At 34.4% G+C, this 16,050-nt stretch overlaps 1 protein-coding gene across 1 annotated transcript in view; it reads right to left on the minus strand.

Annotated features, from left to right (window-relative positions):
* WDR78 (WD repeat domain 78) overlaps window positions 1-16,050 on the minus strand; it is a 105,299-nt gene that overhangs the window by 8,709 nt on the left and 80,540 nt on the right. Inside the window, 7 exon segments of the mRNA XM_003892020.5 lie at window positions 1,445-1,671; window positions 2,437-2,535; window positions 8,256-8,377; window positions 8,662-8,819; window positions 10,309-10,460; window positions 12,246-12,332; window positions 15,006-15,208. Coding sequence (XP_003892069.1) covers window positions 1,445-1,671; window positions 2,437-2,535; window positions 8,256-8,377; window positions 8,662-8,819; window positions 10,309-10,460; window positions 12,246-12,332; window positions 15,006-15,208 — 1,048 coding nt within the window.

The following is a 16,050-nucleotide window of genomic DNA, read 5'->3' on the forward strand; positions in this document are numbered from 1 at the left end:
CAGAGGTGGGATTATTTAAGCAGCCACTGTATATATTAGTCACCTCATACTGGTAATCCTTGATTTTTGGTTTATACTGTTTTATAGAACAAACCAGGACAAAATTTTAAAATTACTGAATTATAATTCCTAGCAAAAAAAATTCTCATGAAGAATAAACCCATTGAATTTGACATCATTTCTTTCAAACAAGAATTTATTTTCTTGCTGTTTTTGCTAAAAACTAACATAAAGATATATTATAATTTCCAATTGAAAAAGTAGAACCATTAACCTTTTTATTCCAACATTGTATTAAGTTTCCATATTAGGAAGAATAAATTAATTTAGATAATCCTCTAATAACTTTGATGTAATATGTTAAATCAAAAATTTTAATTAAGTTCATACCCCTTTGAATATGTTTTGAAACAAGGTAAGAGCATAAGTAAATGTTGCAAAAATAATTATTTTGTCCCTTTTTTCTATCATAGAAAATTTTTAATTAAAAATGTAAAAATGCCTCTGTATGTTTCTCTAAATCAGGCAATGAATAAGAACTCAAGATAGCTATTATATCCTATATCGTCCTGTAAAAGTTTGAGGAGATGAGTAAGGTAAACTTTCTTTATTCTTTTTTTTTTTTGAGATAGTCTCACTATGTTGCCCAGGTTGGAGTACACTGGCTCAATCTTGGCTCACTGCAACCTCCACCTCTTGGGTTCAAGTGATTCTCCTGTTTCACGCTCCTGAGTAGCTGGGACTACAGGTGCATGCCACCACACCTGGCTAGTTTGTATATTTTGGTAGAGACAGGGTTTCACCATGTTGGCCAGGCTGGTATTGAACTCTTGACCTCAAGTGATCCACCTGCCTCAGCCTCCCAAAGTGCTGGGATTACAGGTGTGAGCCACTGTGCCCAGACAAGGTAAACTACTTTCATTCAAATATTTTTTTTTTTTTTTTTTTGAGACTGAGTCTGGCTCTGTCGCCCAGGCTGGAGTGCAGTGGCCGGATCTCAGCTCACTGCAAGCTCCGCCTCCCGGGTTCACGCCATTCTCCTGCCTCAGCCTCCCGAGTAGCTGGGACCACAGGCGCCCGCCACTTCGCCCGGCTAGTTTTTTGTATTTTTTAGTAGAGACGGGGTTTCACCGTGTTAGCCAGGATGGTCTCGATCTCCTGACCTCGTGATCCGCCCGTCTCGGCCTCCCAAAGTGCTGGGATTACAGGCTTGAGCCACCGCGCCCGGCCGGGTCATTCAAATATTTTTAAAATCACATACGGTATAAATAATTAACATTAATATAGCATCCTGGTATTATCTTTATTCATAAAGGACTCTTATAAACTATTACTTCTTTTAAAGTAACTACAGTACCCTCTAACTGGTGTCAAAGCTATCAGCTATAATTTAGTTTGAACTGCTTCTACTGTAAATTTACCCAAGAAAAATAGTAACACTTACGTGCTGATATGAAGGTCCCAAATCTCCACCCTGTTCTCATTTGCAGCTGCAAATATATAGGATGATTTTGGAGACCAGGCAACATCGTAAACAACAGAAGTAGTTGGATAAAAACTCAAAAATGGCTTGACATTCTCCTGTTGCCATATAATAACACCCCAATCTGCAGAACAGCTTAAAAATACATCATGACAAAATGGATTCCACGTCACTTTATACACTGGACCCTAGAAATAAAAAAAAATACATAGGTAAACAATATTTAACATCATTTATTTTAAACTTGACTAGCAAATTAAAAATGCTAAGATTTCTAGATTTTCACACAACTCATTATTGTGTGGGCAGTATTTTAGCTGAGAATAAGATCATAGATTGAATCTTCCCTAAATTATTACATTTAGAAACATAAAAATATAGTTGCTACAATATTCACTAAATTTAATACATATTATGCATACTTTGAAAAAATAAAGAGTATTAAGAAAAGAAAGAAAGGACGGAGAAAATGAAAAAAAAGTGGCTGAAACAATCACGACAAGATATACAGCCAGGTGCAGTGGTGTTTGCCTGTAGTCCCAGCTTCTTTAGAGGCTAAAGTGGGAAGATCAAGTGGAAGATAAAGTGGAAGTTCAAGGTCAGCCTGGGTAACAGTGAGACCCATCTCTTAAAAAAAACAAAAAAAGCTATAGAGACTAGGTATGGGTGAAAGACAATTTTACTTTAGGATCAGCATGTTATCATAAGCAAAGTCTTTTAGAAACAAAACTTGTGACTTCCAAAACTTTCAAGAAGGAATCAAGGATATCTAGAACTCAAATAAAATGCCCCATACATTATTGGTGGTTTCCATAGAAGAAAACACTTAATTCAAGATGGTATTTTTAACTCTGAAGTTGTAAATTTATTGCATATTACATATTATTTGTATAATGGTACTATTTTTTCAGAAATACAAAATAAATGTTCCAACCTTCTAGAATTAAACTAACCTTATGTCCTCTGTAGGTATTTAGGTATTGTTCATTATATGAACAAGAACATTTGTGAATATGACCTTCTTCAGTGCCAGCCAAATAGATATTTGTGTCCTACAACACAGAACATCGAAATGCATTGGCTTGTGATACATTAGTAAGCGTCATAAATAGAAGATTAGATATTTCTGGATCTATTAAAATCAATTCGAGAACCCAAACTAAAAGCACTATCTTGAATATACCAGTCTTGTCTTTTCCTTTTGTCATGATTTTATAATAATCAAACTACCTGAAAGACTACTGTGCAAAAGAAAATATAAATTGGTCCTTTGCTGGAATTAGGGTAGCATTTAATATCCTGTCTGGAAATTACATAGAAAAACACTGGCTTAAAATAAATAAGAAATTTTCTAACATTTAGAGGTACCTGACAATGGAACCAGCAGTCCAGGGAAACAGTAAGTGCTCTTTCATTACAACTTGTCAAAGAAAAGACAGATACACACTTTTGAACTACATGATATTAAAAAAAAAGAAAAAAATAAACTATATGATAAAGTATAATTTCTCCCAAAGTGGTATTACCAATACATATTCCCAGACAGTCCTGTATAAAAGTTATCTGACTCACATTCTGTTTGACAGTTGCTTACATCAGAAATCTTAAATGTTGCCATTCTATTAGATGCAAAATTATATCAACCATTTTTAATTCCTATTTATTTGAATATTAATAAGGTTGAGCACTTTATGTTCATTGGCCACTTGTGTTTCCTCTTCTGTTTGTGTCCCGATCATTTTAGTAATAATATGTCTTGTTATTTTCCATTTGTATAAGTTCTTCATATTTTCTAGAATCGATTGCTTTGTCTATAACATGTTATAAATATCTTCTCCCAGTGTATGACTTATCTTTTTATTTTCTTTTTACCATCTTTGATAAACATAAGTTCTCATTTTCTGTTATATTTAGCATTTTTTTGTGCTTTAAGAAATCTTTCCCTACCTTAAGGTCCTAGAGATATTTTCCTACATTTTCTTCTGAAAGGTTTTTGTGTATGATAGGATAGAAATCTAATTCCTTTTTTAATATAGATACTTATTATTCTAACACCATTTATAAGTGGTCATTTTTCACTAGCGATCTTCAACGTCATTGTTAAAAGTTGGGTTTCCCAGGAAATAAACTCTGACATTTCATGCCAGAAGTGTCAGGGAGTGCTCTCAGGAACAACTTCTATGTAGGAAACAGGAATGGGCAGATATTTCAGTTGAGCCGTGACGCAGTTGCAATCAAGGGCTTAGTCCCAAGTATAAGAAGCTATGGAGAAAAGATGGCCCTTCAGAGTCCTGTCTCAAGATAAGGAAGCCAGATATTTTATAGATGCCCCCTTCAAGGAAGATGTTAGACTCAAACCTAACCATACTAATAATCAAACTAAGTGTAAATGATCTTGGCATCATAATTAAAAGGCAGTGATTTTAAGATTGTATAAAAAGGCAAGACCCAATTATATGCTACCTACAAAAAAATTTAAGTATAAAGAGATAAAAAGGTAGAAGAAAAAGCATAAAAAATGATAAACCAGGCTAACACCAGTTAAAAGTAAGCTGGAGTGGCTATACTAATATCATACTAAGTAGATTTCAGAGTTAAAAAAAAATCACAAGTTATAAATAGGGTCATTTCATCGTGATAAAGGAGTTAATTGATCAATAGGACATAATAATGCTAAACATATGTATGTACCTAATAAGAAAGCATCAAGATACACAAAGCAAAACTGATAGAATTACAAGGAAAAATAGACAAATCTACAATTATGGTTGGAGACTTTAATACCTCTTTCTCAATAATTGAAAGAAGTAGGAAGAAAATCAGCAAAGAGAAGTAATCTTGAACAATATTATCAGCCAATTTAACCTGAATGACATTTATAGAATATTCTAACTAAGAAAAGCATAATACATATTTTTCTCAAGTATACAGGAAATATTTACCAATACAGACCACATACTGGGCTTTATAACAAATCTTAATAAATTCAAAGAGTTCGGTTTATAAAAAGTGTTTTCTGTAATTATGGTGGGATTGAATTAGAAATTGGTAACAGAAAAGCCTTTGGAAATCTTGAAAATAAATAACATGCTTAATATCTGGAAATAATATCTGGAAACTAAATAACATGCTTCTAAATAACCCATCCATCAAAGAAGAAATCAAGGGAGAAAATTGGTCATTTGAACAGAATGAAAATGAAAATGTAACATATCAGAATTTTGGGGATGCTGCTAAAGCAGTACTTAGGAAAAAATTATAGCACAAATAACTACATTAGAAAAGAAAACAGTCATAAATCAATGACCTCTGCTTTCATTCTAAAAAATTAGGAAAACAAGAGCAAATTAAAACCAAAGTAAAGAAAAGAAATAAGGATCAAAGTGGAAATCGATGATAAAGAAAACAAACAAAATAGTGAAAACCAATTAAGTCAAAAGCCATTTCTTGGAGTTCAACAAAATTGATAAACATAAGTCAGACTAATCAGGAAAAGAGAGAAGACACAAATTACTAATATTAGGAATCACAGGGCAATGTCATGGCTTATGCCTATAACCCCAGCACTTTGGGAGGCCAGGGCAGGAGGATCACTTGAGCCTAGGAGTTTGACACCAGCTTGGGCACCATAGCAAGATTACACCACTACAGAAATAAAAATAAAAATAAATTAGGCCAGGTGCGGTGGCTCACGCCTGTAATCCCAGCATTTTGGGAGGCCAAGGCAGGAGGATCACTTGAGGTCAGGAGTTCAAGACCAGCCTGGCCACTGTGGTGAAACTCTATCCCTACTAAAAAAAAATACAAAAAATTAGCTGGGCATGGTGGTACACACCTGTAATCCCAACTACTCAGGAGACTGAGGTGGGAGAATTGCTTGAACCCAGGAGATGGAGGTTGCAGTGAGCCCAAGATCACTCCACTGCACTCCAACCCGGACTACAGAGTGAGACCATGTCTCAAAAAAATTAAATTAAATTAAATTAAATAATAAATTAGCCAGGCATGGTGGTGTGTGGCTGTAATCCTAGCTGTTTAGGAGGCTGATGTGGGAGGATAGCTTGAGCCCAGGAGTTCAAAGTTACAGTGAGTTATAATCATACCACTGCACTCCAGCCTAGGTGACAGAGTGAGACTCTGTCTCAAAAAAAAAAAAAAAAATTAGAGGTGAGATTACTATATATTCCACAGTTATTAAAGGATGCTAAGGGGATATTATGTCAATAAATTCCACAACTTTGATAAAATAGACAAATTCCTTAAAAGACACAAATTACCAAAGCTCACTCAAGAAGCAATAGATAACCATAATAACCCTACATATATTAAAATTTGAATTTGTAGTTAAAAATTAAAAATCTCCCTACAAAGAAAACTCCAGGCCCAGATGGTTAATTCTATTAAGTATATAATGAAGAACTCATACTAATTTTATGAAAATTATTTCTAAAAGGAATTCTGTGCAGACATGATTACCCTGATAGCAAAGTCAAAGATGTCACAAGAAAACTATAGATCAGCCTCTCTTCTAACCAAAGATTCAAAGATTCTAAACAGAATTTCACTATATCAAATTTGCTAGTATATTAAAAAGGGTAATAAACCACAATGAAATAAAGTTTATTTCAGGGATAAACATTCAAAAATTAATCAATCTAATTCACCATATTAACAACCTTGAAAAGAAAAACTATATGATCATCTTTATACATACGGAAAAGCATTTAACAAAATCCAACATCCATTCCGAATAAGAACCACCCAGCAAACTAGGAATGTAATGGAACTTCCTCAATCTGATTAACTGCGTCTACAAAAAGCCTTCATCTGACACCATACCTAATAGTAAAAGACTAAATGCTTTTCCTCTAAGATCAGGAACAATACAGATATGCATGCTTTCATCATCTTTACTCATCCCTGTACTGGAGGTTGTAACCAGTACAATCATACAAGGAAGAGAAGTAAAGGCAACCAGGTTAGAAAGAAAGAAGCAAAACTGTTTTTATTTACAGACCATATGATCATCTTGAATTCCTTATGCCAAGGACACTTCAGGACACTAGACTAGGTTTTTTTCAACCAAGCGTTATTGACATTTTGGGCTAGATAATTCTCTGTTGGGGACTGATGTGCACTGGGAGGGTGGTGGCTGTCTGTACACTGAAGGATGTTTAGCAACATCTCTGGTCTCTTCCCAGAGATACCGGTAGCACTTTCCCACCCTCACCTCAATTCCTGACAGCTGCAACAACCACAGATATCTCCAATCATTGCCAAATGTTCCCTACTGGGAAAATTCTCCCCTCCCTGCCCACATTGAGAACTACTGTTCTATAGTCAAAGTTAAGGTGAATTACAGGAATTTGATAATGAAGGAAGTTAGAAGATGGCTGTAGTAATTAAAGTAAAAAATAAGAAAGGTCTGAACTGCATTAGCAATAGCAGGCTTGGACTTGAAGGGATGGGACAATAAAATTTAAGTATCATTTGGATGATAGGGTAGAATAGAGGAGTTCAAGTCTTGGTTTGCATAATGACGTAGATGATGGTGTCACCAAAGAGATGATCATATTACATGTAACAGAAAACATGGAATACATGTTCTGAAAAAGCCTATCACAGTGGCTGAATTTTCCGATTACAAAGTATCTCCAGATTGATAGAGAGTACAAGGATGGTTACCAGAGGCTGGGAAAGGTAGTTGGGGGTAGGGGGATGGTGGGGATGGTTAATGGGTACAAATAAATAGAATGAATGAATAAGATCTAGTATTTGATAGCACAACAGAGTGACTATAGTCAATAATAATTTAATTGTACACTTTAAAAGAACTAAAAGAGTATAATTGGATTGTTTGTAACACAAAGGATAAATGCTTGAAGGGACGAATACCCCATAGTCTATGATGTGATTATTATTCATTGTACGCCTGTATCAAAACATCACATGTACCCCATAAATATATATACCTACTATGTACCCATATAAATTAAAAATAAAAAACAAACTATCTCCAGATAAAGAAAAAGGAGGACTTCATTAACTGTGCTCTGATTTGATTCTCGGTAAACATGAATTTAAGTGGTCTTTCTAATCCCCAAATCCTGAGAGTCACCATGCAAATTGAAATGTAGAAGACTATATATAAGTGGATTCAGTTTCTGTAAGTATGATAGAGCAGCAGAGTGGCCAAGTGGGGCAAGGAGAGGCACTCAAGTTAAGCACAGAGTTGTAAAGAGAATCTTTCCATAGTTCCTCAGAAATATATACCTCTCATCTATCTAGCTGCAAAAGCAGATAAAGATCATAGTATAGCCAACTGGAATGTACCATTCCACCTTAGGTTAGCAGTTAAATCTGTGCTTATTTCTTCACTTACAAAGCACAATTTTAAAAAATCTTTATTGGAATATAATTCACATATCACATAATTCACACATCATATAATTCACACGTATCAAGTATATAATCCAATAGTTTCTAGTTTGTTCACAGAGTTCTGCAACCATCACCACCATCAATTTTAGTTTCATCACTCCCAAAAAAACTCTATCATCATTAGTAAGTCATTCCCTACTTTTCCCTCCCTCGTCACCTATTCTTCCACCTGCATCCCCTAGCCCAGACAATCATTTATCTACTTTCTGTCTCTAATATATTAGGCACAGTATTCATTAACAGGCTAATATTTGGTCTTGTTTTATGACTTAATACACTTCAATTTTGGAAACTGTTATATCCAGTGGTAAATAAGAGTGAAATAATTTACCTTGGGATGAAAAGAAAAACACATTCCAGGAGCCTGTCGAGATATCAAAGCTTCGTCTTTCTTTTCCTTTTCCCCTCCTTTTCTGTTACTGGTAGTTGTAGTTCTCTTTAGTCGCATCAAATCTGTATTTAAAGAAAAACATATATAACTTGTTATTTACCACATGAAAGACTACCGCAAATATCATGTGTATTTCTTCTGCAAATAATAATATTAGTTCTGCCAAATTTGCATGTAATTAGGCTAAAATTAGCACACACTAGAACTAGCTGCTTAGAAAAACAATGACCAAGCCCAATTTTTTTCTTATTGGCCAAACCAAAATTTGTCACCTTTCACACATGGTTAACTAGAAAATTTTAATTCAGCACGTAACAAGAAAAAGATAACTTGATTTTTCTTTTACCATAACAATCTAGTCCTTTTCGTATAACCCATTTGGCGATTCTTCCATCTGCTGATATAGAAACTAGTATTTCTCTTTTGTCATCTCCTGTTGTTCCTCGATCTTGTTCTATCCACTGTAGTTGCCAGACAGGTCCCAAATGTTTTTGAGGTGATTCACTAAAACAGTAAAAAAAATACTAAACATATAATCATTATAATAATTTCTTAAAGGCCTTGGAGTATAAATGATAAGGTCAGCTTTCTAGAAGATCACGACTTATTTATATAATCCTTTTATTGTTCAAAAATAGACTTTTAAATATTTTAATAGAAAAGACAACCTCTTTTCTACTTAACAGTCACTGTTATTTTTTCTACTTCTTACAAAAGAAAAATTGTACTGGTCTTTAACTATATTAGCTATCATAACTGCAATACAAAAGCAAAAATGTTCTTTCTTTTCAGAATCTACTTTTCTTACTCAATTCATTAATTCTTTCTTAGTTTAGTTGTGTAAATTCTGACTTTTACTTTATTTTAGACACATTGAATATAAGTATTTTCATCTTTATAATGTTTTTATGAATTAAGTTGTTAATCATTTAAATCTTATCCAGGTAAACAATTCTTCTTTCTATATTTCACTCTTCTTCCTACGTTTCAAGATTGCCCATTGGTTTAACTCTCTCTATGGATTAGAGTTAAAATTTTTCTGAAAAATTAAACTCACTTCTCAGATTACTCTCTTTTCCTATCAGATTAATGTGATGTTTTTTTCATGGTACTGACTACCTTGATTTTTAATACAAACCCTCCAATGCGATCAGTTCTGAACATTTTAAAAATCATACATATCTTTGATTTTTTGGTGAAAATTATGGACCCTCTTCCCAGAAACAAGCACAAAGGCCCATGCTTACAAAACTGCAAATAATTTGAAGTTAAGTTCAGGAGCCTCTGCTTTAATGGTTATTTCTAGTTCTAGCTAAGTTTATTCAAACACTTTTACAAACATGCCCCATTGGTATCTTGTCTATTACAAAAACCTAGTCTTTTTAATATCTTTCACCTCTAACCTTTTGGCTTTCCTCATGTAACTCATTTATTCATTAATTATTCATCAAACACTTACTAGACTCCTGTTATATGTCCAATTTTCAATGACATGCTGATGATAGAAAGGTATGTAAGATTCAATCCTTGCTCTCAAGGAACTTATACCCTTCTTAGCAAGATAGATAGATAGATAGATAGATAGATAGATAGATAGATAGATATAGATTAGATAGATTTACATATATATACACACACATAATTTTATATATAATATGATAAGTGCTATGATAAAGGTATGTACAGGTTGCACAAAAGAAAGGAATGGGAAATTTTCCTGGAAGAAGTGAAACCAAAGCAGTAGTTTAAGAATAAGCATAAACTGTGAAGCCAGAGGAAGTTGGTTAGTGAGATGGGCAGAGAAGAAGTTGACGGAGCTATTAGGACACACCATTCCAGCTGCAGAGACAACAAGAGGGATTATTAAATGTTTCAAAAATAATGGTATCACTCTCAGTAACCACATAAATATTTACTCAAAACTAAATAACATTAGAGTAAATCCTCCTGAAAAAGCATGTATTATACATTTATCTAATTCTCAGGTTCTTACCTACTATCCAGAACTGGAACATTACTGTTGCTCCGTACATTGTAAATTGCAATTGTGCCATTGTGGTAGCCAACTGCTAAAAGGTTAGGTGCTCCAATTGAAAAATCCACAGCAGTAACTCCATATGGACTCTGATAAATACGTTCTGGCCACTAAATTTTAAAAAATTACATTTTCAACTTGTTTTTGTAGACTACAGTAAGACAGAATATAATGGTGGCTGAGATTTAGTTTGGTGGCAGTGGGTATGTGAGCAGAGTTAGCCCACATTCAGTTACTTCTGTCCTCCTCATTTCCAGTACAGAAAAGAATAAAACTTCACTTGGTCATTTCCTTTGATACAAGTATGAATCCTCAGCACTCAATGACTTTAAGATAGAGTGTTGGGCATGGGGGCTCACTCCTGGAATCCTAGCTACTAGGGAGGCTGAGGTGGGAGGATCACTTGAGACCAGCAGTTTGGGACCAGCCTGGGCAACATAACAAGACCCCCATCTCAGAAAGAAAGAAAAGAAGGAAGGAAGGAAGGAAGGAAGGAAGGAAGGAAGGAAGGAAGGAAAGAAGGAAGGAAAGAAGGAAGGGAAGTACAGCACAGCCTTCTACAATAATATTTTGGTAATCTTTCAGCAGGATTAGTATTACCATCACATGTCTACCTTCTTATGGGAACAAAAAACTAATCATCTAGCATATATTCCTGTATTCTAGTATTTGTTTCAGATGCTTGGATTATCTAAAGAATGAAGAGAAAAAGTTCTAAAACTCTCCAAGTTACAAGTTACTCTGTTCTACAACCCCATGAAGAGTTTGTTTTGTTTGAATGTCTAATTTAAATCCTTTCCTGTTTTTAACCACCTACATAAAAAAGAAGACAGACTACTGATGATGAATCCAATGTCAATCCCTCCACATTTAAAATTGCTTCTTCCTTTCTTTTATGCTATATAAACCCAGATTTACATGACATATAGCTAAGTTTATTCAAACACTGTTATAGATATTACAGACTAGAGGTATTTATAAAAATTTTAGTCATTTTTATATGCTCTTCTGGCCCTTCTCTAAGTTTTCTACTTTGCATTTCAGTTGTGAATCAAAACTAAATATAAAACTTTAAAGTAACAGATTGACTAGGGCTGTTTAGCAAAATTACTACTATGATTCTTTATATTCATTCTCTCTGAAAAATGTATGACAGTAAGAAGGTCATATAAATTTATTTTATTTCTATTGAGAATAACAGTCAGGTGATAAGGAGGTATTCATATATTAAGAAACCACCAGGTATTTTAAAAACATAATTTTCAGCTGGGCTCCGGTGGCTCACACCTGTAATCCCAGCACTTTGGGAGGCCGAGGCAGGAGGATCACGAGGTCAAGAGATCAAGACCATCCTGGCCAACATTGTGAAATCCCGTCTCTATTAAAAATACAAAAATTAGCTGGGTGTGGTGGCACACACCTGTAGTCCCAGCTACTTGAGAGGCTGAGGCAGGTGAATCGCTTGAACCCAGGAGGTGGAAGTTGCAGTGAGTCAAGATCGCGCCACTGCACTCCAGCCTGGGCGACAATGCAAGACTCTGTCTCAAAAGAAAAACAAACAAACAAACAAAAAACCCCATAATTTTCAAAGGATTTTCATTTACAGATTCATTTTTCTTTATAATTAGCTGTGAAAATCAATAATGGTTCAACTCTGCATCATCATATATAAGCATATAGTACATGTTCAATAAATATTTACTGAATGAATTTATAAATGAATTCTCTTTACCCTATGTCAACAAGAACAAATTTTAATTGCTATGAGTTAAACCAAAGAAAATAGTCTTAATTGATAAAATTTTCTAGACTTTATTTATTACATGTAATTATATACTTTATGAGAATTTTGTCAACAGCCAGATAAAAATGCTTCTTATTCTTGTTTGGGTTACCATGGGATTCTTTATTGACCAGCAGCAAGCCAATCCTCTTTTTTGCTCTTTAAATCCAAAGTGCCCATAGCCGACAGCCAAAAGATCCTGAAAACCAGAAAAATACATTTAAAAATAAGAGAAGATAGCATTAAAATATTGGTAAATATATAAACATATATATTAATGAGCTGTGTTAAAAATAGTAGTAAGACATTTCGACTGAGAGGAAAAAATGCCAGTACACCATCTGTTTTTACTCTATACCTCCATATTCCTAAGCAAAAAAATTAATCAGTGTAACGCTTCTAATTTGCAGACTGAAAGATAAGCACCTAAAAATAACCAATTGCTAACAATTTCTTTTACATATTAAGGTAGTCTTCTGAGATTGTGTTAATAGGTTATAATATATTTTGAGTTTTTGAGGACTACCTAATTATTTCAGATGTAAAATAAAGGACACAAGTTAAAGGTAGGTGCCATAGACTGAACTGTGTCCCCTTAAAATTCATATGTTGAAGGCCTAACCTCCAATATGATTGTATGTGGAGATAGGGGTTTTAGGAGGAATCTAAGGTTAAATGAGATTATAAAGGATGGGGTCCTAATGAGACAGGACTGGTGACTTTATAAAAAGAGAAAAATACACCATAGAGCTCTCTCTGCCATGCGAGGACACAGTGAAAAGGCAGCCACTGCAAGCCAGGAAGAGAGCTCTCACCAGAAACTGAATCAGCAGCCCTTGGATCTTAGACTTTCCAGCCTCCAGATTTATGAGAAAATAAATTGCTGTTCTTTAAGACATCCAGTCTGTAATATTTTGCTAAGGCAGCATGAGCTGCCTATACAGGAGGTCATTTCTAGAAATGCATATGTAAATACAAATAGGCAAAAGCTTAATAACTGAACAAATCCAGCCTCTGCTCTGTAACCAGAATACCTTTAATTTTAGAATATTACATTTTCTTATCACCACCTTACTTTCAGGACAACATGATCTCTCCACAATTCTCTCTGTCTTAAAAACAGTCTTCACTACTATACCCTTTCACCCTGATATTGACAAATCCCTATTTATCTCTTCTAGACTCTGCAGAGGCATTACTTTCTCTAAGAAACAGTCAAGAGCTTCTTGTATGTGTCCCCACAGCACTGTTTATTTCCTCATCATAGCACGTTCAAAATTATTATACAGGTAGGGTCTATGTATAACTTCATTACTACTGTGTCTCTAGTGCCTTAACAGTGTACTAGGCACAGAGTTAATGTTCACTAAATATTTATACAATGAATTAATAAATATTATAGATTCCATCTGTAATATGTTTGCATTTAGGCTCATTCAAAATTATTTAATTTAATCTCCATAGCAATGCATTAATTTTTAAAATGCTAGTATATTCAGTTTCTAAAAATGTTTCATATATCTTTATTACAGATTTATTAAATCCTATTTACAGGACAGGCATGGTAGCTCACACCTGTAAAACCAGCACTTCGGGAGGCCAAGGCAGGAGGATCACTAGAAACCAGGAGTTCAAGACCAGCCTTGGCAACAAAACAAGACCCCCATCTCTCCAAAAAATTAATTAATTAAAATTAATTCCACTAATTGACAAGACAGTCCCAAATATAGTTTTATAAAGATAAATTCATAATAAAAGTACTTTACTTTGTTACAAAATAATATACATAATTAAAATAATGTGTTATTTAGATTTCAATGGAAATGATTATAGACTTTCGGTTTTTTAATAACTATGACAACTGTCATGTTTGCACAAAGCACCTGATAAGGTGTGGCAATAAAATAATAAGGCTAATTCTTAAACATACAAAATATAATATAATTTAAATAAATTGGTTTTGACTGCTTCAACGATATAAATATTTATATCAAAGATACTGCCATTACCTGAAAAACTGTTGGAATTGTTAACTGGGAAATACCTTCAGAACCAGTTTATAAATCCCAGAAGAAAATTAGTCTAATTACTCTGCAATTCTCTCTTTTTTACAACCAAACATACAACTCTCCAACTTGACAATTCATCTTATTTGCCTCAAGATGACTTTTGTCAGTGTAGTAGTTAAGAGCAAGAACTATGGAGCCAGACGTTTGCATTTGAATTTTGGCTGTTTCACCTACTAGTGGTGTGACTTTGGGCAAATTACTTATGCTTTTTGTGCTTCAGTTTCCTTTCAACATAATGAGAAGAATAATAGTATCTAATTCATAGGGTTGTTGTGTTAGTACAGTTAAAACACAATGGTGCCTGCTACGTACTAAGTGCTGTTTAAGTACTTGCTAATATCAGTGGTAACAGTATTTTAAGGAATCTCAAAATTATTTTGCACACTTGTAGGGTCACTAGATTAAGTATACACTTCCAAATATGACTACTTTGAGACTAATATAAATTTGGGCACATGAGTTTTGGTATACATTAAATAAATCTACCAATCCTCTAGTTTACTTATCCATATCTAACATGAATTCAGAGAATGCCATGTCCCAAGTAGATCCACTAAAATAAAAATGGTAATGTTTTATACATTAAATGTTTACTACATTAAAGGAGAAAAACATTATTTTGTAACTATTTGCATTTCCCCCTTTTTAAACTGGAACTTGTTTTAGGGGCATTCTAAAACTCAAAGTTATGGTCAATTTTAATTCCTTGTCCCATATCTAAGGAAAGCAATTCTTCATTATTCGAACTTGATAATTTCCCTTCAATGGTAGAAACAGAATTGTTCAAATGTTTCATAACTTACTGGATTTGTTTTATTCCAGGCAAGGCTGCTCACATTGAGGCCTTTGGTTAAGTCACAGGAAAAAGACCAAAGTCGTTCCAAGTTGGCGGGTATTGTTGATTCTTCTGCATGTATTTCTTCTTCCTCCTCCTTCTTAGATTCTTCCTCTACTTCTTCATGTTTTGCACTTTCTAAAAAATCTTCAGGCTCTTCAGGTTCAGGTTCTAAAGTTTAATCCAATAAAAAGATCATTGTCCTCTACATCTAGAGGGACCTGCCAAAGGCTCCAAATAGCCTATCTACCCATGGCTGACACTTCAAGCACCATCAGATCTGCTGGATCATATGGCGTAAGTGGCAGAGCACCGTGAAGGGCAGCCTGGACCTGTGGCAGAGTCTTCTGCTGTTCTGGGTTCCAACTCAAAGCCAGCAGCTTTTCTGTTTACTTAATAAATGGGCCAGTGTAGCACATCCAAATGACAAATATGTTGTCTCTAAAATGTAAAGAGACTCACTAGGCATTGTGCTTCTTTTTGGTTGTAAAAGATGCCAGGTACAACAACTTATCCTTCACCTTAGAAGATACAGCTCAACATATCGCACACCACACACACATGACACCTAGAAACTTCACTGAGGTAGAAGTCCCCCGAAATCTTGTCAGTTTTACTTCCCACCCTCTGACAGGAAAATGTCTTACTGAAGTCTACTTCCTGTTTACTAAGTTCAATCAGCATATCATCCATTTAATGTGCTAGTGTGTTATCTTGTTGAAGGGAAAGAGTCCTGCAGACTAAATTATGGTACAGAGTTGAAGAATTGGTATACCCCTGAAGTAGGACAGTGAAGGTATATTGCTGGCCTGACCAGCTAAAAATAAATGACTTCTGGTTGTTTTTTACCAACAGACATTGCAGGAAAAAAAAGCATTTGCATCAGGTACAAGGGAGGTGTCTTAATTTCCTTAATGAACCTCTTATGGAACAACAGTTGCAATTGGAGTCACCACCTGGTTAAGTTTATAATAATAATCCACTGTCATTCTCCAAGATCCATCAGTTTTTAA

The sequence above is a fragment of the Papio anubis genome, chromosome 1 (genome assembly GCF_008728515.1).
Source record: "Papio anubis isolate 15944 chromosome 1, Panubis1.0, whole genome shotgun sequence".
Lineage (NCBI taxonomy): Eukaryota > Metazoa > Chordata > Mammalia > Primates > Cercopithecidae > Papio > Papio anubis.